Genomic DNA, 22,803 nt, shown 5'->3' on the forward strand with positions numbered 1-22,803 from the left:
CAACTAAACATCAATGTGCGTGTAACTAGACTATATTACAAGCCAACTAAGCATACGTGTGTACAACTAGTCTTCCTGCCAACTAAACATCAATGTATGTGCAACTAGACTACGTTACAAGCCAACTAAACATCAATGTATGCGCAACTAGACTACATTACAAGCTATGACAATTCATATGTGACTATACGGATCAGATTGTGCAACTCTGTGGCCATGCATGTGCCAACTAAGACTATTATGTGTGCAACTATAACTATTGTGGATGCAGCTCCAAAAAACTGTGTATGAAAAAAATTGCACCATGCAGTATTAAAGTTGCACAAAGCAGTACTAAAGTTGCACAATATAGCGCCAAAGTTGGCATCAAAAAAATTTCGTCGAAACATACCCATGCGGGATCTAGTTTCAAAGATCTCGTCACAAAGAATTTAACAATGAACACGGATCTGAATTCCGACACGCGGTTTGAAAGATATGGCTTTTTAAAAATTCGGAAAACCAAAATAATTATACGTGAACCTGTTTCTTTCAAATCAGACTAACCAGTATGAACACATTAAATACTAATAACGACATGCACTAGCAGACAAAAAACAACTCATGCATGGCTAGGAAGCTCGGTGCTTGTTGTCTCCAAATAGTGCGTATGCACTTTTTAGATTTTAGGTTGGAAAATTGGTAGATTAAAACTTACACCCACCTGAGCTTCCCACAAGACAAATTAGCCGCCTACGCAGGGCGTGCGTGCAGAGTCACTGATATGGATTTTGTTTTACAGTAGTATATGATCAAAACATATCTACTACCTCTGTTTCAAAATACATGTCGTTCTACTAGACTAGCTTAGCTTACCAGAACGACATATATTTTGGAACGGAGGATGTAAGTATTAATCTTTCAGACGTGGGATCATGCATGACTGGTATATATGGAAATTTGCATATTCAGATTTGAATTTGATACGTACTTTAAATGGATACTCGATACTTTAGAAACTGTCTAAAGAAGTTCAGATTATAAAATCATTAGTTTGCAAGAGTAACAAAAAGTAAACATATCCGAGTTTTGATCTGACACTACATAATGCCGCTCATCTTGTTTTATAAAGATGTAAAGAGAAAACATAAGAAAATGTGATGGCTTAAAAACCTTCAAACATACAGAGTGGTCCGATTTTAGCAAGCCATCGCCTTATTACTTCTAATGCGCTGAACACATACAATACAATAACAAGTGTTATGAAACTACACACCCTCAATGAAGTGAATGAAAGGGAATCGAACCATCGCTTATGTAACACACCATTAGTTCAATAAACTTGGATTATGAAGAGCCATTTTCTTGTTGAAAAGAGATAATTGGCCCTCAGGTGCATTATAGCTTGCTGCGACTTGCAAGTTCTTGCTTCAGCTGATCCCTCAGGACCCTTCTCAGCAGCTTGTTCGAAGCAGTTCTCGGGAACTCGGGGACGACTTTGACGTAGCTCACCTGTCAATTCCCTCATTATACATGCGCCCATCTGATCATGTGAACTGAACTTTAGAAAGAGAGACTCTTACCCTGAAAAGGGGATTGAGGTTCTTCTGGATGGCTGTCTGGAACTTTCCCTTCAGAATATTTGCATCGTATGGTGCCGATCTATCTTTTAGCACTGCCAAGATAGCCAGTTGTTCTGGTCCCCCGCCGGAAGGTTTGATGCCAACAGCTGCTGTTTCTAGCAAACCCTCATCGGCTCCATTACAAACCCGTTCGATCTCCACTGAACTTGTCTGTTCGTGCAAGAGCAACATTGAATTGGTTTCATGAAATGCAAGGATGATAACAAGAGACTGAAAACATTAAAAGGAAGAGCTTCAACCTTAATCCCTCCAAGATTCATAGTATCGTCTGCTCTGCCCTGCACGATATAGTAACCACCTACTGTCCTCTGGATTATATCTCCATGTCGTCGGAGTTGCTGCAACAGAAGTACTGTTACAACGTGTTAAGTTTTTAACCATTCTGGTTATTACTGATAACTTCTAACAGCATGTAGTTAGATTTATTTGGTTGGTTCAGCAAAGGGAACATTGACTAAGACGTTGCTACTTTTTTCATAGCACACTAATCACTGAAACTTATGTCAGAGAACAATAACATGTCTGAATAACATATGTGCTTCTCATCTTCTCGGTAGGGCTCCACTGGAAAACTTGGAGAACATAGTGATTTTATAAAGCTTAAAATGTTGACTACTGCAAATATCGAATATCTTCATATTTTTTCCAGCAGTTTAGATTTGAAAAACTGAGGTATTCGACTGCATACCCGTCCTCTGTAAATGGGCATTCCATCGAAGTAAACCTTATCATGGTCAGCATTGAGAAGCCGATTAGTAGCACCAAAATATAAAGGGAAGAGGCCCACTTCTCCAGAACAAGGTAGATCATCAGGCTGTCACAGCAAACATCAAATGGTTAATGCAGCGAACACAATCACCAAACTTAGAATATTCTATGGACAATACTTACATATGGATTTCCCTGCTCATCGAGTATGACAAACCCAGTGGACATCGATGCACCACTGAAAGCTCCAAAAGCTTGTGGCTGCAGAAGACTCCCTTGAATGTATGAGGATGCCAGCTCTGTGCCACCACAGCACTCAACAATGGGTTTGTAACAGGTACGTGAAGATAGCCACAGATTATCATCAATATCAGAAGCCTCCCCTGTTGTGGCAAGTACCCTGCAATTCCAGAATTGTAGCTCCTTTCGACGAGGTTGTGATGAAATCGAGTGCTTTCTAACAGTGTAAGTAGCAACTTGCCTGATTTTGGTCCAGTCTAGCCCTTCAGTAAGATTACCAGCCTTCCATGATTTCACCAAGCTAGGCACAGACCCTAATACACTCACACGGGCATCCTGCAAGTTAATGGACATTACCATGAAGCACATGAGTAAGAGTAATTTATATTTAGCTTCTAATTTAATATGCAGGGACTTTTGACTAAATCCTAGCATCCACAGACTGAGGTTAATTAGGTAGCCAATAAGCTTTATCTATGCTCAATTCAAGACAAGTACTGGATACCTAAATAAGCTCATGGCAAAACCCTACTTAACTAAAAGAAATCCACACAAGGTTAAATCGACTTTAGCAGTTTAAACCAAGAGATGGTGCAACATAGGCCACACCTGGACAAATTTGCAGAAGCCACGTCCAAGAGGAGAACCATGATATAAAGCCAACGTCGCACCATTTAGAAAGGATGAGAATAGTTGAATAGGTCCCATAACCCAACCCAGATTTGTAGGCCAGCAGCCTATGTCCTTTGGGCGAACATCCAAATGTCCCCAGGTATCAGCTCCACATCTTATGGGACAAAGTTGTGTCCATGGTATAGCTTTTGGCTCCCCTGCACCAAAATCAAATAGAACAGATCAAAATCACGCATGAAGTTGTCAACGAGAGAAACAGTGCAACCAAAGATAAAAGGAAACAGCGTCAGAAACAACTCAGGGTAGTCTATACCAGTTGTTCCTGATGAAAACAGTATATTAATTAGGGCGTCTGCAGATTGATAAACTGGAGAGTATATCGATGACCTGCAAATCCAAGATATACAGGTGTCATGTTGGTCACATCACAAAATCACGTATGTTTTGCAATCTAGGTGTTAAAGTTTTCATGGAAAGAAAGCCTCTGAACACGAAGTCATTTATTATTGTGTGTCATGGGAGGGAACAAATTTGTTGCATACCTTCCAGCAGAACGAGAAAGAAAATCTTTCCAGGATATGTCACCATTCCTTGGTGTAACTCCAAGAAGGTCTCCAGTTGCAGGGATCACAATAGCTTTGGATGAAGTCCCTTCCATGACACGGCTGAAGAATTAGATCTACTTAGATGAGTGCTGATAATTGTTGTGATAGTTCAGTATGTTCACGCAAAAAGTATAAATGAAACCTATATTGTTAAATCAAAGCAAAATGATTATTTTCGCAAGATGTGATCCTACCAAATAACTACATTGCTTGTTAAAGTTGAGCAAATTAAGTTACTGAAACACAGATATTAACTAATAATTTGATCAATCATATACCTATAAAGTGGAAATTTCTTCCCTCCCCTAATTATGAAATCCTGAAATCTCAAGAAATTAGTATAAGCAATACTACAGTACTGATGATCATAAGACTTGCTCGTTTCTATGGTCAAACCTGAGTAAAGATTGCCTTTGCTTTTGCGACCCTCATGCGAGTCGCAATCTCCTGAGGTGCAAAACTGTCTGCTATTCCCACCACAACAAAGCCTCCAAGGATGATTGCCAAATAAACAATGACCGCATTGCACGTCATGGGCATGTCTATTGCAATATGGTCGCCCTTTTGGAACATGGTATCAAGGGCATTTGCAACAGTCCTGAAAATACCAAAGCAACAATACCATGATGATGAAATTGTAGAATAGAAAAGAAGAGAATTAAAGGTTTCTGCATGCCCCCTACTCTTAATTTGTTAAGAGATACATACATCACTTGGGTGCGAAGCTCCTTCAACGACATACGGTTCACTGGGTAATCGTCAAAGCCCTCATCCCTCCAGACAATAGCTGTGCTATCATCGGTCTTGCTCTGGGAAGGCCAAGGTAGCAGACAACATTCAGCAATGTTGAGCACTGCACCTGGGAACCATATTCCTCCCTTCTTTGATTTATCTGACGCATCTAGAATCGATGTTGGTTCTCGTACAAACTTGATGGAAAGCTCCTTCAGCACTATTTTCCAGTAGACCTATGCAATGATCACCTAGGAGGTTATTATGAAGAAATAAAAACTCTGAACTGATGCTCTAGTTGTCCACTTGCACTGTGAATTTAGAAAGAAAAAAGCTGACCTCCTGATTATGAACAGAGAATTTGTGGAAGAGGCCAAAGCTTGAAATTGGATCCTTATATGATGCTCCTAACAGCTTGGGTCCATTCTCTCCCATCACTCTCCCAAGATTCGTTTCCTTGCAGTCAATCCTGCAACAATCGCGATAATCGTGTCATGAAGTGAAGTATACATATACCGATCGTCCTATCACATAGCAGTGTCAAATGATGCGAATCCACAGACCAGTTATAAGCTGGTACCAAAATAGTACCACGTCTTAACTTTTGTTGTTAGGCTAAATGCTGGGTTAAATGGAACCATGAGCTTAATTGGTTGGTGGAATTAGACTAGCAGTCTCTTTCACCGTTGATTAGCCATTGATTGCTCCCATCACCAGCAAACGGTCCTCCCACTACCCGATTGGATCAAGCAGTTGGTAGCAAATTAAGCTCCGGGACAGAACCCCTGTTCAGCCGTACTTCCAGAAGAAAAATGGACGGCGGACGGCGAGACTTACGGGGAGGGGAACCAGTAGGGCGGCGGGCCCCGCTTGGCGCGGTCCCAGCCGGCGTAGACGGAGTAGTAGACCAGCTGGTGGAGCGCGTGCGGGTGGTCCGGCCGCAGCACCCCCGCCGCCACGACCGCCGCCCACGCGGCGGCCGCGTCGCCGCCGTATTTGCCGGTCGCCAAGCGGAGCGCGGCGAGGAAGGGCCCCGCGTCCGCCGCGGCGAGCCCGGCCGCCTCCACGTCGCCCGCCCGGATCTCGCCCACGCCGCCCCTCGCGGTGGCCGCCATGGCCCGCCTGCTCGGCTGCTCGCTCGCTCTCCGCCTGCCTCGCGGTCGCGGACTTCGCGCGAGAGTGCTAGTGACACTGCTATGTTATCGGCGCAGGCATTTCATTTTGACTTGCTGGTCTGACGAGGACGACGACGACGACGAGAAAGACCAGAAATTAATAAAAAGAAAACCAGAAATCTTAAAAGTGCGCGCGCTTATCGGAAAGAACGAGCGGCCGCTCTGTCACTCACATGCATACATGCATATATTGTCTGCTAGTGCATGTGACTATTAGCATTAAATGCGGTCAGACTTGTCACATGTGACGAAAAACAGATTCACGTCTATTTATTTCGGATTTTTTAAATTTTTAAAAAGTCGTATCTTTCAAACCATACGTCGGAATTTAGATCCGTCTTCACCGTTGGATTTCTCGTGACAAGATTTTTGAAACTAGATCCCACATGGGTATGTTTCGACGAATTTTTTTCGATGCCAACTTTCGTGCTATATGGTGCAACTAGTCTACTGTCCCGACCAACTACCTAGTAGTCGTTGTGCAACTCTCCTCCCTACTCGTAGATGCGTAGTTTTTCACTGTTGGCACACCCTACCCCCACCTCCCCCGCAAGGGATATGTGCAACTTAGTCTATCGTTCAAGCCAACTGCCTATTAGTCAATGTGCAACTCCTTACGCTCTCTATTTGTGGACCTGTATTTTCAGTTGGCGGGACCAACAAACAGAGTTGCACATAGTTTGCTAGGTAGTTGGCCAGGGGCAATATACGAAGCCGCACATCTCACAGGCAGGGACAGTTGAATGGTAAAAAATTGACATTCATGAGGATTGTAAAAAGTTTGCATATAAACAAAGTGCTAAAGTTGCAAAACTCACTAGGGGGTGGTTTGGGCCATGTGCTAGCAGGAAAACTACACATCCATGGGGTGCGAGAGAAAGTTGCAAATCACAGTTAGACAGTTGGCCGTGGCAGTATACAAAGTTGCACATCCACTATTAGGTTGTTGGTCGATGCAGCAAATAGTGAAGCACATCCACGGGCAGGGAAAAGTTGCAGATCAACTACTATGCAGTTGGCCTGGGTAACAGACGAAGTTGCACATCTCATTGGAAGGAGTTAGTTTTGCACCATCAACGAGAAGGAGTTAGTTTTGCACCATCAATGAAATCTGCATGTTTACGGTATAGGAGAAAAGTTGCACATCCCTGTCAGGTAGTTGCACACTGACGGCTAGGCAGTTGCACAAAACGGAGAGAAAATTGCACAAATTTTTTTTCGTCAAAACATAGCCATGCGGGATCTAGTTTCGAAGAGCACGCCACGAGGGTTCCAAAAGTGAAAACGGATCTTAATTTCGACACGCGGTTTGAAAGTTATGATTTTTTTAAAAACTGAAAACACAAATTAAATGCGTTCACATCTGTTCACATGGATGCTTTGTAATTATTTATCCTCTTCACATATGGCCACACCTGTTTACTTTTTCTAATACGAGCCAGGAAGACAAAAACTTACCTTTTTCGGCCGGCCACCACGGAGTGCTAGTGGGCAACCGGCCACCGGCTAGACGCGTCCTAATAAGGCTCGAGTTTGGTTGCTTTGCTGGGTAGGTGTGGTTAGGTAGGAGGCGTGGTGCCGTGCGTGCGTGCGTGCTACATTGCAGTCACAACGAATTAGACAATGATGATAAAGTTCTTCAGCCCAAACTATCAATCCGACTTGCCAACTTCAACACTGCCTGCCTCCTGAGCACGGTTTTGGAGTATGCATTTTTTGACCCTGCCTATTATTAAATCCTCTGTAGTGGTTGTTTTTATAATACGTCACTTATTTGCCGCGTGTTTTTCATGAGCTGTAAATCCCTGGAACCCTTCCTCGGAACACCACATAACATTTCTCCTAGCATGGTAGAAGAGCAACTATTTAAGCGGCAAGCAATGGAGCACGCTAGACATGTAACAGAAGAAGGCATGCATGATCATGTGGCATAGCAAGTTCATCCTATCACTACTATGGTGTCATCCTATCACTACATCCAAAAGAGAGTGCAATCCTACCACCACAAATTTGTTATCAGCATGAGGGGTTAGTATATACCACATCATTAGTATATACATACCATCGGTAGTTTTCAAACCCTAACTACCACAAAATATACGTCGCCATTGTCATCGTCATCGAGGATCATGCACCTCGTCACCACCACTTGAAACAACACTAATAGTAGTGTTTGCCCAGCCATGTTCTAAGACAGAGCACCCTATGGGTGTCTTCTATGGCAACAAACACAACACCCTTAGCCTTATTGTCCAGCAGATGGCTCAAAACAACAATGAGAACCTCTAGGCTTAAGCCACCTTGGTCCATGACTGCGGCGTAGAGGTTTGGGTGGACTCCGACCGGTTCGCTCTTCCTAATGGCGGTTTCCACCTCCTTGACGGTCTCAGTCATGCTGCTGAAGACGCTCAACCCGTCCTCCATCAAGCCACCCCTCTTTCTATCAAGCACAGGAATGTGCCTACCACCCTTATCAGGACCATCAAGGATGATGGTCTCTGACTCCTGGGTGTTTGGATAGTTAGGCATGGGTGAACCAAGCGGCTCACTGGAGCCCATGGCATGCTTGCCGGTTACCATCCCAATGGAGAAGATATGTTGCATCTAGGCATAGTTCTCGATGGGTGTGTTGAGGAACTTTTCGTCCTTGAGGTGGTCCTAAGAAAGAAACACGTCGTGGTTAGTTATGACAGGACAATAGTTGACATGCTTAAACAAGGGGTACTTGAGCTAACCGCGATGTGGCCTTGGTAGTGCTCTGCCTCCAAACCGATCGAGCAGGTGGTCTGATCCCGTGAGGCGCCGCTAAGTTCTCTTAGCTTGGTGGAAGTGCAACTAATCTCCGGGTGGTTTTGATAATTAATAACAACATATAAATCATTGGTCTAATGCTCGTTGATAATAGATTTCAGAGAAGATCAATGATTGGCAAGGCAAGGACTATTGATTGTGGACCCCTCAAAATGCTAAGGACAAGAATTGGCAAGGCTCCAACACTCTATATTTTTTGTTAAGTGATCCAAGATCACATCAAGATCACATTGAGCCCACAGGAAAGCCAATACTATTAAAAAGGGGCGAGGTTTTGATCATGACTCAATTGCTTAAGTGCTTGGTGGTATTGCTCCAAAATCCGCAACCACTTATCCACATCACTTTCATCCAAAACCCTAAAGTCCATCTCGGTCCCACCAAATTGTTCCCATCCGGACCCACCAAAAATGACCCCATACACTGCCACATGCCAAACCCTAACATTTCGGTACAACCAATATGTATCTTGGTATCACCGAGATGGCCTAACTAAGTTTCTGTAATGAAGTTGCTTCATTTTGGAATTACCAAGATGAAACTATTGGAACTACCGAAACGAGGTCTTGCCCTGCACATCGGTCTCACCGAGATGTTCTGATCAGTCTCACCGGAACCTTCAACGGTCAAGTCTTTTACACTAGTCGGTCTCACTGAGATTTTTGAATCGGTGTCACCGAGTTGGGTCAAAGACTTGTTACGGTTGGATTTTTTGTGCTGCCTATTTATACCCCTCCACCACCACCTACTCTCTAAGAGAGCCATCAGAACGAACCACTACTTCCATTACTCATTTCTGAGAGCGAACCACCTACTCATGTGTTGAGATCAAGATATTTCAATCCAACCATTTGAACCTTGATTTCTAGCCTTTCTCAAGTTGCTTTTCATTCAATCCTGTCTTCTACCAAAGCCAAATATATGAGAGAGTGTTTGAGTGTTGAGGAGACTATCATTTGAAGCACAACGGTAAGGAGTCATCATCAACAACACCATCTATTAACTTTTGGAGAGTAGTGTCTGCTAGATTGGTTAGGATTCACTTGGGAGCTAATCATGCTAAGAACAATTCGGTTGTGTTTCTTATATGGATCAAATCGTTCTCTTGTCATGTGACTTTCTAACCTTTTTACAAAATAGTTGACGTTTTCATATGCCTAATAATAAACAGGGTTCTAAAAAACAGATTTGTGGTATAAACTTTTAAAATCTATACCTAATAATAAAAGGGCTATGTTGATGTCCATCCGAGCTATGTCACTGAACTATGAATGTGCTATGAGTGAGCCAAGTCGAGTGGATCGTTAGAATACATGGAAAAGAGTACAAGTCGGGGTGCAAATTCTGAATGTAGACGCAGCCTTCACCGAGGAAGACCACACGGGAGGGTGTGGGATGGTGGTGCGTGACCATGTCGGAGGTTTCATTGCGGCTGCAACAACGCGGACGACACACGTTGGTGATGTCGTATCAGCAGAGGCTGAGGCCTTCAGGCAGGGTATCATGTTCATATGGCGCCTTGGCTATGATAAGATCATGATCTACTCGGACAGTATGATCATCACGGATGCTATGAAAATGAATGAAGGATACACACTTGTGGCTGCACCAATTCTAGATGATTGTCGTAGTTTACTATAAGGTTTCGGGAAGGTTATTATTGAACATTGTTAAAGAGACAAACATGGTTGCTCATAAATTAGCTAGCTATGGGAGGGGTAATCCACCGATGGTGTGGTCGGATACACCTCCGAGTTTTATTTTGAATGCTTTAGCAAATGATGTAAGTTTGATTTGAGATAATAAAGTAGCAATGAAGGCCTTTTTGTAAAAAAAGGGCTATTGCTTCTTGCAGTACGTCACAAAAATTGACCCCAAACTTGCAAAATATTACCCGCCAATGCCACCTATAAGTGATAAAAAAATATAAAAAATCGAGTTGGTGATGATGGTGTGCCTGTCATCTTGTAATATAGACCGTCTGATCTACATCCGATGGATAGAAAGCAAACTATGACAAATTTTACAAAAAAAAACCGCACCTCTCTCCACAATTACAGATAAGGCATTGCCTCGTTCATCCTTATCTCCCACAACCTCATTGCTGAGCAATTAAAAAAGAAAATCTCTGGAACAATCTGACATGGTGGCCGCTGCTGGCGCCGTCCATCCCCATGCCTCCGCCCAGTCCGACCACCAGTCACCACCACGCCCCACTCCTCCTCACCTTATCTCTCATCTTTCTCGAGATATCATTTTTTCGATGAAATTCTCGAGATACCATTTTTCCGATAAATTTCTTGAGATATCATTAGTTTTTACACATGGGATTACTCTTGCATGGGTCAATCACAACAGATGTTTTGTAAAAAAAATGCATCTTGATGTTCCGTGCAATGCACGAGCATCTTGCTAGTAAGTGATAAAAAAACGTTTCACACATCGGAATCCTTGCCTGGGCCGGCCCATACAGTAGGGACCTTCTATACTGCACTCTGCGCGCTGGGAGGTGCCCGTTTGGGCCGGATCATGTCCAGGCGGCCTGTTTCTAAAATTCATTTTTCTATTTTTTTTCCAGTTTTTGTTTTTTTCTCCTTTACATAATTGGGACTCAAAAATTAAAAAAATGAGAATTTTGAAATAAAACGTTTAATAAAACATAAAATGTTCATAATTTTATAAAAAATGTTTGCTTATTCAAAAAATGTTTAGGAAAAATAAAAAAATGTTCATGGTTTAAAAAATCATTATTAAAAAATGTTAATAAGATTGAACAAAATTTTGCAAATTCAAAAAATATTCATGAATGGAAAATATCCTAAAAATTTCAAAATTGTTCGTGACTTACAAAATAGTTTATTCATTCATAAATGTTCGCTGATTCAAAAAATGATCATGCATTTGAAAAAATATTCACTAAATCCAAAAAATATTCTTGAATTTCAAAAATTGATCCACCAATTTCCAAAACAATGTTCATCCATTCTAGAAATGTTCCTTGATTAAAGAAAATTGTTTAAAAATTGTTCACAATTTTTAAAGAAACGTTTGCAAATAGTATAAAATGTTAATGAATTCAAAAAATGTTCTTTATTTTAGAAAATGTTCGAAAATTTGTAAAAGTGTTCATGAATTTGAAAAATGCCCATGATTTTAAATATGTTCATGAGTTTAAAAAATGTTCATGATTTCACGAAATAGAGAGTGATAGTGTATCTCGGTGATGTAGCAAAATGTGATCATGGCCACTGAAGATTATGTTTTTTTCTCCTGTTGCAGCGCACGAGCGATCTAAAAAGCATTGGGTGGATGGGTGAGTCCTATCTAAAACGGAAAGAACACAGCAGAAATGAGTGAAATCCTCTATTCTTAAGAAGTTGATCCCCACTACTAACAATTCTCTCTACATGCAAACTGTCCACATCAGCATAAATGCCACATCAGCGCTCAGTCCCAAACACCAACCAATCGACATGCATAATGCAGCCATGCATCCATGTCATCATTTATTTTCTAAAATAATTATCACAAATAATTAGTACCTCATTCGTTCGAATTTATTAACCCAGCAGGTCATGAAGGGACAATGACAGTTTTCCCCCTCGATCTCGCTCCATATCCTCCACCTATATGCGCGACGCTTGAGGGGAAGAAATCAGCGGGCTGGATAATTAGAGGGCGAGAACTCCATAGTGCCAGAAATAAGGAGCATGCAACCAATGCATATGCATGCACGTCCCATAGCAAATAGAAGTATCACGTTAATTGCTGCAGTAATCAGGGAGTTAAACCACCAAGCGTTTTTTAGGGAAAACAATCGGGCATTTTAGGGAATACGACCGCTCTCTCTCCTAGATTCTCAACCCCCTTCTCCCTAGAAAAAATAATTCCCCTTCACTTGATCTCCTTGGCCACGAACACGAGGACCTCAGCAATGGGCACTGGACTCGCGATCCCTGCCATGGAGCCGATTTCGACGAGTGGAGTGAGCAAACTACGACTCTCCGGATTACGGCCGCAGCCACGTCGTCACTATGTTGCATGCCACAACTGCAATTGCATTTGTGCGGTGTTCATGAATTTCTGCCATCGTACAGACATTTTATGATAGTAGAGTAATATGCATGGAGAGGAACTCCCTTTGTATTATTCTACTTCAATGCTCTGCTTGGCTCCATCCGGCGATCTCACTATGTCCTTCCCATCCGCAGGTTCTAACTCCATCCTTTTTACTTTACTTCTTGGCGTTCCCTTACATTTGCTTACGACCTCTACAACCATTCTCTGTTATCCGGTGCACTGGTACTGGTAGGCGAGCAGGTCGTCCTCCCGTACACAAGATTCAGTAGTCATCCGTTCCGTAGGAAGGCGTCCGTGAGTCCGTGACACACCAAAATTCTTTCCTGGTTGGATGTACATATGGTTGGACAATTCATGCTGCTGCAGTTCAATTAGTTTGATTTTGGAAATCGATGTTTTACCTTTCTTATTAGTACTATTTATTTCTATTTAAGCAACAACATCAAGATATAGGGGCTGCATTAATCTGCTAAAATTAACTCACCCCTCTCATGTTGTTTGTAGGGATCTTTCGTTTTGTCATGTTGAAAAGGTATTTGATGTAAATCCAAACACACAGCAAGTGAAGTGAACCTAATCTTTGGGACGTAGTCAAGGATAATCCCATCTCATCTTGTTTCTACATATGTTATTTTTGTGTCATTTATTTTTTAAAATGTCGGAGATGTCCCTCTTTCTCATTGTCAAATTGTTTTATACAAAGGGAGTTAGTAGAATATGTAGTTTTCAAAGCAGAGCATTGTGAATTATATGCTAAGTGAACCTCTCTCTGTCTTAATGATTGACTTCTAAGATTTTCTGTTCATCGGTCCTTTGGCCGTAGGTATGCACAGAACAATATGGTAAGAAATAGATTCTAACCAAAGTGGTACTTGCAGACATCATTAAGTCAATCATACCATGTTCTAAATTATGGACTTTTACTCATTTGCACCATGTTCAGTCAGTAACTAATTATTATAATAGTTTCTGAATTTCATATCCCTATTGTTAATTGGTCTACAACATTGAGATGTGAGGTAAAGGAGAATGCACACATGCCTGTGTCATGGGAAGAAATACATAATGTCACTCAGGATTGTAGGAAAGTAGAAAAACAAAAGACGGGATAGGCAACATCCAAGTAATCAGCTGGCGAGAAGCCTTATGTAAGTGTGTGTTCCCCACTTAAGAAGTTCTCTCATATTTGTCTATAAATTTCTAGCTAAATTTCTTAGCTTGATTTTCCGCAGCAACGCGCGGGGTATCATCTACTTCCTCTGTTCCGAATTACTTGTCTTGGATTTGTCTAGATACAAATGTATCTAGACTCATTTTAGTGCTAGATACTTTCGTATCTATACAAATCCAAGACAAGTAATTTGGAACGGAGGGAGTAGTTAATCAAATATACATGGTATTCAAGGATACATACTGTATTCTGGTAGAATCCGGTTTGGCGGTATGTTTCCATCTGCAGATAGCCTCTGGCCTATGCAATTTTGGCATGAAGAATTTAAATTTGCCGCCCTCTGAACAAGTCGCCTCGCCGTAGCCGCCGCCGCCGTCAGCCATCTCTTTCCATCCGATTCGGCTGCCGCGCGCAGCAACCCACAACCACTCCATCGAACACCGCCTCGTGTTTCTTTTACCTCTCTTCCTCGTTCGCATCGTCGTTGTTGGCCCAGCCAGCTCCAGATGCGCGCGCCCATAAATTAGCGGAGTGTCACCGGCCGTAGACCATACCACTCGCGCGCGAGGCAGCTGGCCGAGAGCGAGCGGGCGAGCTCGCGCGCGAGGCAGCTGGCCGAGAGCGAGCGGGCGAGCGCGCACGCGGGGGACACATGGCGGCGATCGCGAGGGGGAGCGTGCGGGAGGTCCGCGTCAGCGACGTGGAGGCGGCCGGGCTCGCCGCTGCCGACGCGGGGCCCTTCCTCGCCGCGCTCCGCTCGGCGGTTGGAGGTCACGACGACGCGGCCGCCGTGTGGGCGGCGGTCGTGGCGGCACGGGTGCTGCGGCCGGACCACCCGCACGCGCTCCACCAGCTGGTGTACTATTCCGTCTACGCCGGCTGGGACCGCGCCGCCCGGGGCCCGCCGCCCTACTGGTTCCCCTCCCCGTAAGTCTCGCCGTCCGCCGTCCGCCGTCCATTCTCTTCCACGTTTTGCTCCGAAACGTTTGATCCAACCGGGGAGTGGGAGGATCGTCTGTGATGGTGTTTGATGGTGCTGGGAGCAATCAATGACTAATCAGCGATGAAAGTGACTGCAAGTCTGCAACTATCTGAACCAACCAACCAGTTAATTAAGCTTATGGTTCCACTTGACCCAAGTATTTTAGTCTAGCAACAACCGATAGTGCTCCCTCCGTTTGGACTAAAACCACGACACTTATTTTGGAACGGGGGGAGTAGTAATTATCAGCGATAAAATCTTGATAGCTCATAAGACATGACTGTAATTGGGGTTTAGTGTAAATTCACATCGTGCGCGCTATGTGATTACGATGATTGATTTGATGTATATCAGTATATGGTTACTTTACTTCATGATCGATTTATGTATTTGATTGCTACAGGACTGACTGCAAGCAAACAAATCTTGGGAGAGTGATGGAAGAGAATGGACCTAAGTTGTTAGGGGCATCATATAAGGATCCAATTTCAAGCTTTGGCCTCTTCCACAAGTTTGCCGTTGAGAATCAGGAGGTCAGTTTAGAATTTGGAATTTACTTCGTATGCAGTACAAGCCAACAGCTAGAACATCAGTTCAAAGTTTTATTTCTTCATAAATCATAATATAGCCCCCTTGGTGATCATTGCATAGGTCTACTGGAAAATTGTGCTAAAGGAGCTCTCCATCAAGTTCCTACGAGAACCAACGTCGATCCTAGATGCGTCGGATAAATCAAAGAAGGGAGGAACATGGTTCCCAGGTGCAGTGCTCAACATTGCTGAATGCTGTCTCCTACCATGGCCTTCCCAAAACAAGACAGATGATAGCACGGCAATTTTATGGAGGGATGAGGGCTTCGATGATTATCCGGTGAACCGTATGTCATTGAAGGAGCTTCGCACCCAAGTGATGTATGCATCTCTTATCAAATTAAGAGTAGGGGGCATGCATGCAGAAACCTTTAATTTTCTTTTGTTTTCTTCGAGGATTTCATCATCATGGGTTTTTTGCTTCGGTGTTTTCAGGACTGTTGCAAATGCCCTTGATACCATGTTCCAAAAGGGGGACCGTATTGCAATCGACATGCCTATGACATGCAACGCGGTCATTATTTATTTGGCAATCATCCTTGGAGGCTTTGTTGTTGTGTCAATAGCAGACAGTTTTGCACCTCAGGAGATTGGCACTCGCATGAGGGTCGCAAAAGCAAAGGCAATTTTTACTCAGGTTTGACCGTAGCAACTAGCATGTCTCATGAACGTCGGTACTATAGTAGTGCTCATACTAATTTCACGATATTCCAGGATTTCATAATTAGGGGAGGGAAGAAATTTCCTCTTTACAGGTATTTGATCGATCAAATTATTTATTTAATATATGTGTTTCAGTAAATTTATTTGCTCAACTATAACAAGAAACAATTAGTAACTTTTGGTAGGATCGCATGTGCGAAAACTACCTTTTTGCTTTGATTTAAGAATATATGTTTCATTTATACTTTTTTGCATGTAATTACTGAACTATCACAGACCAATTCTCAGCACGTACCTAAATAGATCAAATTCTTCAGCTGTGTCATGAAAGGGACTTCATGTAAAGCTATTGTAATTCCTGCAACCGGAGACTGTCTTGGAGTTACACTAAGGAATGGCGATATGTCCTGGAAAGATTTTCTTTCTCGTGCTGCTGGAAGGTATGCAACAAATTTGATCCTTCCCATGTCAGACAGAAATAGACAACTGTGATGTGACCAACATGGCAAAACAGAGGCGATTTTGTGATGTGACCAACATGGCAGCCATATGTCTTGGATTTGCAGGTCACCCATGTACTCTCCAGTTTATCAATCTGCAGACGCCCTAATTAATATACTGTTTTCATCAGGAACAACTGGTATATACTACCCTGAGTTTCTGATGCAATTTCCTTTCATCTCCGGCTCACAAATTTAAGCGTGATTTTGATCTGTTTTATTTGATTTGGGCGCAGGAGAGCCAAAAGCTATACCATGGACACAACTTTGTCCCATCAGATGTGGAGCTGATACCTGGGCAAATTTGGATGTTCGCCCAAAGGACATTAGCTGCTTGCCTACAAATCTGGGTTGGGTAATGGGACCTATACAGTTGTTCTTATGCTTTCTAAATGGTGCGACATTGGCTTTATATCATGGTTCTCCACTTGGACGTGGTTTCTGCAAATTTGTCCAGGTGTGGCGTAATTTTCACCATCTCTTGATTTAAACTGCTAAAGTCAATTTATCCCTGTTCACTTTTTAGTTTTTTTTCTATGCAGTATCATAGTTCATAGAGCTCTTATTTTGTGAATGAATCGGGCAGGATTTGTCAAAAAGTACCTGCATATTCATGTTAGAAGCTAAATATAAACTGCGCTTACTCATGCGCTTCATGGGTCCATCAAAATAAATTGCAGGATGCCCATGTGAGTGCATTAGGATCTGTGCCTAGCTTGGTGAAGTCATGGAAGGCTGGGAATCATACTAAAGGGCTAGACTGGACCAAAATCAGGTGAGTTTCTACTTACACTGTTAGAAAGCCTTTCAACTTCATTACATGCTCGTCGTAAGGAGCTACAATTCAACAATTGCAGGGTACTTGCTACAACAGGGGAGGCTTCCGATATTGATGATAATCTGTGGATATCTTCGCGGACCTGTTACAAGCCCATTGTTGAATGTTGTGGGGGCACAGAGCTGGCATCCTCATTCATTCAGGGGAGTCTTTTGCAGCCACAAGTTTTTGGAGCTTTCAGTGGTGCATCAATGTCCACTGGATTTGTCATACTCGATGAACAGGGAAATCCATATGTGAGTATTCTCCGTTGAATTTTCTGTGTTAGGTGATTGCGTTTGCAGCATAAACATTTGAGGTTTGCTATGACAGCCTGATGATGTACCGTGTTCTGGAGAAGTCGGTCTCTTCCCTTTATATTTTGGTGCCACCGATCGGCTTCTCAATGCTGACCATGATAAGGTCTACTTCGATGGAATGCCCGTTTACAGAGGACGGGTATGGAGTCTCTCACATCAGTTCTCCATTTAGACTCCTATATGAACACAGCGTATTTTCATAATTTTAACATCAGTCCATGTGGTTGCTTCGCTTTTGCCATTTATCTAAACTGCTTGACAAAAATTGTTGGGAAGATATTCAACAGTCGCAGTAGTCAACTGTTGTTAAGGTTTACAAAATAGGTATGTTCTCCAAATTTTCCACTGGAGTCCTAGCTAGAAGACAATAAGCAAATATGTGATTTTGACATGTTACTGTGCTCTGACATAAGTTGCAAAGTGTGCTATGAAAAAACCAGCAATTTGAGTCAATGTTCCCTTTGCTGAACCAACCAAATACTATTAGAAGTTATCAGTAATAACCAGAATGGTGAAAAAATTAACACGTTGTGACGGTACCTCTACTGCAGCAACTCCGACGACACGGAGATATAATCCAGAGGACAGCAGGTGGCTACTATATCGTGCAGGGCAGAGCAGACGACACTGAATCTTGGAGGGATTAAGGTTGAAGCTCCTCCTTTCAATGTTTTCAATCTCTTGTTTGCATTTCATGAAACCAAGTCAATGTTGCTCTTGCATGAACAGACAAGTTCAGTGGAGATTGAACGGGTTTGTAATGGAGCCGACGAGGGTCTTCTAGAAACAGCAGCTGTTAGCGTCAAACCTCCCGGCGGGGGGCCAGAACAACTGGCTATCCTGGCAGTGCTTAAAGATAGATCCGCAACCTATGATGCAAATCTTCTGAAGGGAAAGTTCCAGAGAGCTATCCAGAGGAACCTCAATCCCCTTTTCAAGGTGAGAGCTTCTTTTTTCTGACGTTCAGTTCAGATGATCAGATGGACACATGTTATTAATGAGGGAATTGGGATCGTTTGCTCGTCCTGACAGGTGAGCTATGTGAAAGTCGTCCCCGAGTTCCCGAGAACCGCTTCGAACAAGCTGCTGAGAAGGGTCCTGAGGGATCAGCTGAAGCGAGAACTCGGGAATCGCAGCAAGCTATAGGAGACCTGAGGGATAGTTATCTCTTTTTTCAATAGGGAATGACTCTTCATAATGCAAGTGATTATTGAACTCTGGGTCTGCACATAAGCACCGGTTCGAATCCCTTTCTGTTGTGTTCATTCAGTTCATTGGGGGTGTGCAGATTCACACAGACTTCTTATTGTATTGTATGTCCTCAGCTCATTTGAAGTAATATATAAGGCGATGGTTGCTAAAATCGGATCACTGTATGTTTGAGGGGTTTTATGTCATCACATCTTCAAATAGTACGTTTTCTCTTTGTACCATTATATTAAGACAAGACGAGTTGCATCATGTAGTGTCCTTATGTTTTTTTGGGGGGGTACTTTACCTGGCAAACTAGTGTCTTAAAAAACTGAATTTATGCATCAAGTATCCGTTTGAAATATCAAATTGAAATCCAATTTGTGTTGGGAAAAACAATAAGAGTATATTTGCACCTCGCTTCAATACAACTCTATGGCATTACAGTATGACCTCTGCATGCCCAAAAGAATTATCATTGTGACTTGAGCTATCTTAATTAATGTACCAGTCATGCATGGTACTCCCTCCGTTCCTAAATATAAGTCTTTTTAGACATTTTAAATGGACTACAACATATGAATGTATGTAGACATATTTTAAAGTATAGATTCACTTATTTTACTTCGTATGTAGTCACTTGTTGGAATATCTAAAAAGACTTATATTTGGAAACGGAGGGAGTATATGTCTGAAAGATAAATGCTCCTATTTTGGTCAAGAATACACCATGATGATGCAGCAGAACAAAATCCATATCGATGACTTTATGCACACCCTAGCCGCATGCATCTTTCAGATGCAGGGGCCGAGGTGAGCCTCCTTTTCAAAAAAAAAGAGAGACAACTAGTTTGACTTGTGGAGAGCTCATTTGGCAGAGCACGGCAAGATGGGCCAAAATTTACACGGCTGTAAAAGCTGAAGGAGTCAAGCTCTGCTTGGATCAGGACGCCCATTTTGTTTTGCTTGGTGCAGACAGCGTGCATCTTTGTGTGCTAAAAGTTGAAGGAGTCAAGCTTTCAAGTCAACCGCACATATTCTTTAATTCTCTGGACAGGCTATAAGAATTCAGCTGACATATTAGATTCACGGACTTTTATAACTACCAAACGTTCGAATTTTAGCAATAGACAAGAACGACCATTACTTCACTTTAATTACATACATGTATGTATTAGAATGACCAATTTTTCTTTTACGTGCACTCCCCCCTCTAATTACATGCATATATGCACTAAAGGACGAAAAATTGATGTCATCCTAGATTATTTATTTTTTCAAACTTCAAAATGTTTTCTAGCTCAAACCATCACTTCGATTGAAAAACTGTCTTGACAAAAAAAATCGTCTCGGCGAGATTTTCGAAACTAGATCTTATGTTGATATGTTCTGATGACTCTTTTTGATCAAAAATTACCACATCTGGACTACGTAAATTATCACGTCTGTCATACATAAGTTACCATGTCATTTACACAAAAAATTTCGGGGTATGTTTTCAGCAAACTTTTATCCCAGAGTCAAAAAATGATTACGATGTTTGTAGTGAGTTATCAACTTTGTTGTGTATATTACTATGTTGCACAAAAGTTATCGGGGTATATTTTCCAACAATTTTCATTTCCTCGGTCAAGAAATTACCACGATATTTGTATATGAGTTATCAACTCTCATGTGCGTGTATTATTATGTTGTTTACACATCAATTATTGGAAGGTATTTTTTAACAAAATTTCCCCTGGTATATTCCGATGACTTTTTTTCGGACAAGAAGTTACCATGCCTATACTACGCAAATTATCACATCTGTGGTACATAAGTTATCAGCTTGTTTTCACAAAAATTACCAAGGCATAAAAATGATTTCTCTTACCTTCTCCCCACATGCATGCATACGCTAGAGGACATAAAAAGCTAATGCCGTCCCACATTCTGCTATTTCGAAACTCAGTTTTTTTACCTCAAAACCGTTGGTATGATCAAAAAGTCGTTCAACATAAAAAATCTGATGCGATGAAAAATTCGAAAGTAGGTCCCATGTTGGTATATCCCTGATGAGTTTTTATGGTCAAAAAGTTACCAGGCTTGGGTTAAGTAATTCATCAGCTTTGTTGTGCGAATATTACCATCTTATTTACACGTGAGCTATCATGGTGTTTTTTAACAACTTTTTTCTAGATCAAAAAGTTACCATACCTTGGCTAAGTAAGTTATCGGCTCTTCTATGCTTAGATTATCATGCTAGTACACATGAGTTTTTTCTCGAATACGCATAGCATGCGTATTTTGTATTAAAGAAGAAAGGGGTACAAGGACCCTCCACCGGGGTTTTTACAACACACCAACACCACTGAGGGTGCTACGTAGCACCCTCACCACCGTACCCTAGACTAGCTCTACGTCTCGTCCATAGCCCACATGTGAAGCTAGTACACATGAGTTATCGAGGGTGTTTTTTAATAACTTTTTCCCGAGTCAAATAGTTACCACGTCCGGATTAAATAAATTATCAGCTCTGTTGTGCATATATTACCGTGCTAGTACACATGAGTCACGGGTTTTTTCAATAAATTTTTTCCATGAGTCAAAAATAGTTACCACGCTTGGGCTAAGTTAGTTATCAGCTCTGATGGGCGTATATCACCATGTTAATACACATGAGTTATCAGCTCTATTTTAACAACACCCCCTCCCTCATTCAAAGTTATCACAATATTTGTACCTAAGTTATCAGTCTAGCTGTGCGTAAATTATCATCATATTTACAAAAAGAAGTTATGTAAGTCTAGGAGGCGAAACATTTATTTCCCTGAAAATTGATCATCTGTACAAAAAGAGACAAGTACAAACACAGCAAATCGTTCCTTAAAAAACTTGGTCCAGATGATTCTTTTCATGGTGGAAAGCATTGTTGTTTTCCCACTTTCCAATAAAGTATAAATATCAGCTAACCTGTATCTAAAACACAAAAGGCAGACTTAGCCCAGGTGGAGCAGCTCGTGTGTCCGAATTCCTACTTGCACACTTTTTTCTCTGCGATATCTTTTCACGCGCAAGAAGCAAAACGGGCGGTTGGGCCCACGCGAGAAGCGGATCGGGCTGCGAGCGAGCGAGAAATTATCACGCGGGAAATCAGGTTCGAAAGGCAATCAAATCGTTCGGATCTATTGCCTAATTCCGGACGTTTGGAATTTACAAATTCCGTAGATTCATATTATGCCGCCTAATCTTCTTTGACGGTAATTTAGAATTTTACTGATTTCCCTTAAAATGATACTCCTCCGTTCCATAAAAATTGAAGCTCTAGAATTGCTAAGTCGTTTATAGGAAAAAAAATTAACATCTAGAACACCAAAATTAGTCTCATGAGATTCAATATAAATTATATATTCATAGTATGTCTATTTGATGTTGCATATTTTTGCATATTTGTTATAGAGTTGGTCAAACTTAAAGAAGTTTGACTTATGACAAACTTAGGCTTTTAATTATTTTCAAACGTAGGGAGTATCATGTTGGGAAAGACAGACACAAGAGAACAAAGGAACATTCATGAGCTCTGAGAAGTTGGTAATTACGTTGCCCCGAATGGTGAGCTGGACTTCTGGCTCACGCCCTGTACCTAGGGACATTCAAAAACAATATTACTAGAGACAAATAAGAAAGGAAAACCAATGGGTCATGCCGATGCGGCACCACACATAACGCAACATTGCTTCAAGTTCAGGGAGCCCTATTACTACATAGCACATACTACCTGATGGTCCCCTTGGTTTCCGGGAGCAGTGCAGCTGCCCACTGCTCCCTTACCCCCTAAGAGTCAAGCTTGCACCAGTAAGCACCCTATCACCGAAATTATTTATCTCCTGATTCAACAGATCCTTATACGCACACAATATAACCAAAGAGTTAGTTTACTCCTTTTTTCGAAAACAAAAGAGGTAGTGTAGTCGTCTCACTGAA

The 22,803-nt window shown here is 42.0% G+C and overlaps 1 protein-coding gene and 1 pseudogene across 2 annotated transcripts; one reads left to right on the forward strand and one right to left on the reverse strand.

The window, feature by feature from the left end:
• Positions 1-990: 990 nt before the first annotated feature.
• LOC123105520 (probable CoA ligase CCL12) lies at positions 991-5,779 on the reverse strand. Of its 2 annotated transcripts, XM_044527601.1 has the most exons (14): positions 5,378-5,776; positions 4,880-5,009; positions 4,517-4,776; positions 4,205-4,406; positions 4,087-4,127; positions 3,746-3,868; positions 3,517-3,590; positions 3,180-3,400; positions 2,812-2,906; positions 2,514-2,730; positions 2,311-2,436; positions 1,862-1,960; positions 1,563-1,772; positions 991-1,491 (listed from the first exon to the last, which is right to left on the reverse strand). In XM_044527601.1, the coding sequence occupies exons 1-14, from the start codon at positions 5,653-5,655 to the stop codon at positions 1,378-1,380; spliced, it is 2,190 nt and encodes a 729-aa protein (XP_044383536.1). In that variant the 5' UTR covers positions 5,656-5,776; the 3' UTR covers positions 991-1,377. The 2 variants fall into 2 exon arrangements, with proteins under 2 accessions (XP_044383536.1, XP_044383535.1); XM_044527600.1 differs by having other exon boundaries at positions 2,514-2,906; positions 5,378-5,779.
• An 8,646-nt stretch (positions 5,780-14,425) lies between these two features.
• LOC123108114 (probable CoA ligase CCL12) lies at positions 14,426-18,992 on the forward strand (annotated as a pseudogene).
• The last annotated feature ends 3,811 nt before the right edge of the window (positions 18,993-22,803 follow it).

The sequence above is a fragment of the Triticum aestivum genome, chromosome 5A (assembly GCF_018294505.1).
Source record: "Triticum aestivum cultivar Chinese Spring chromosome 5A, IWGSC CS RefSeq v2.1, whole genome shotgun sequence".
Taxonomy (NCBI): domain Eukaryota; kingdom Viridiplantae; phylum Streptophyta; class Magnoliopsida; order Poales; family Poaceae; genus Triticum; species Triticum aestivum.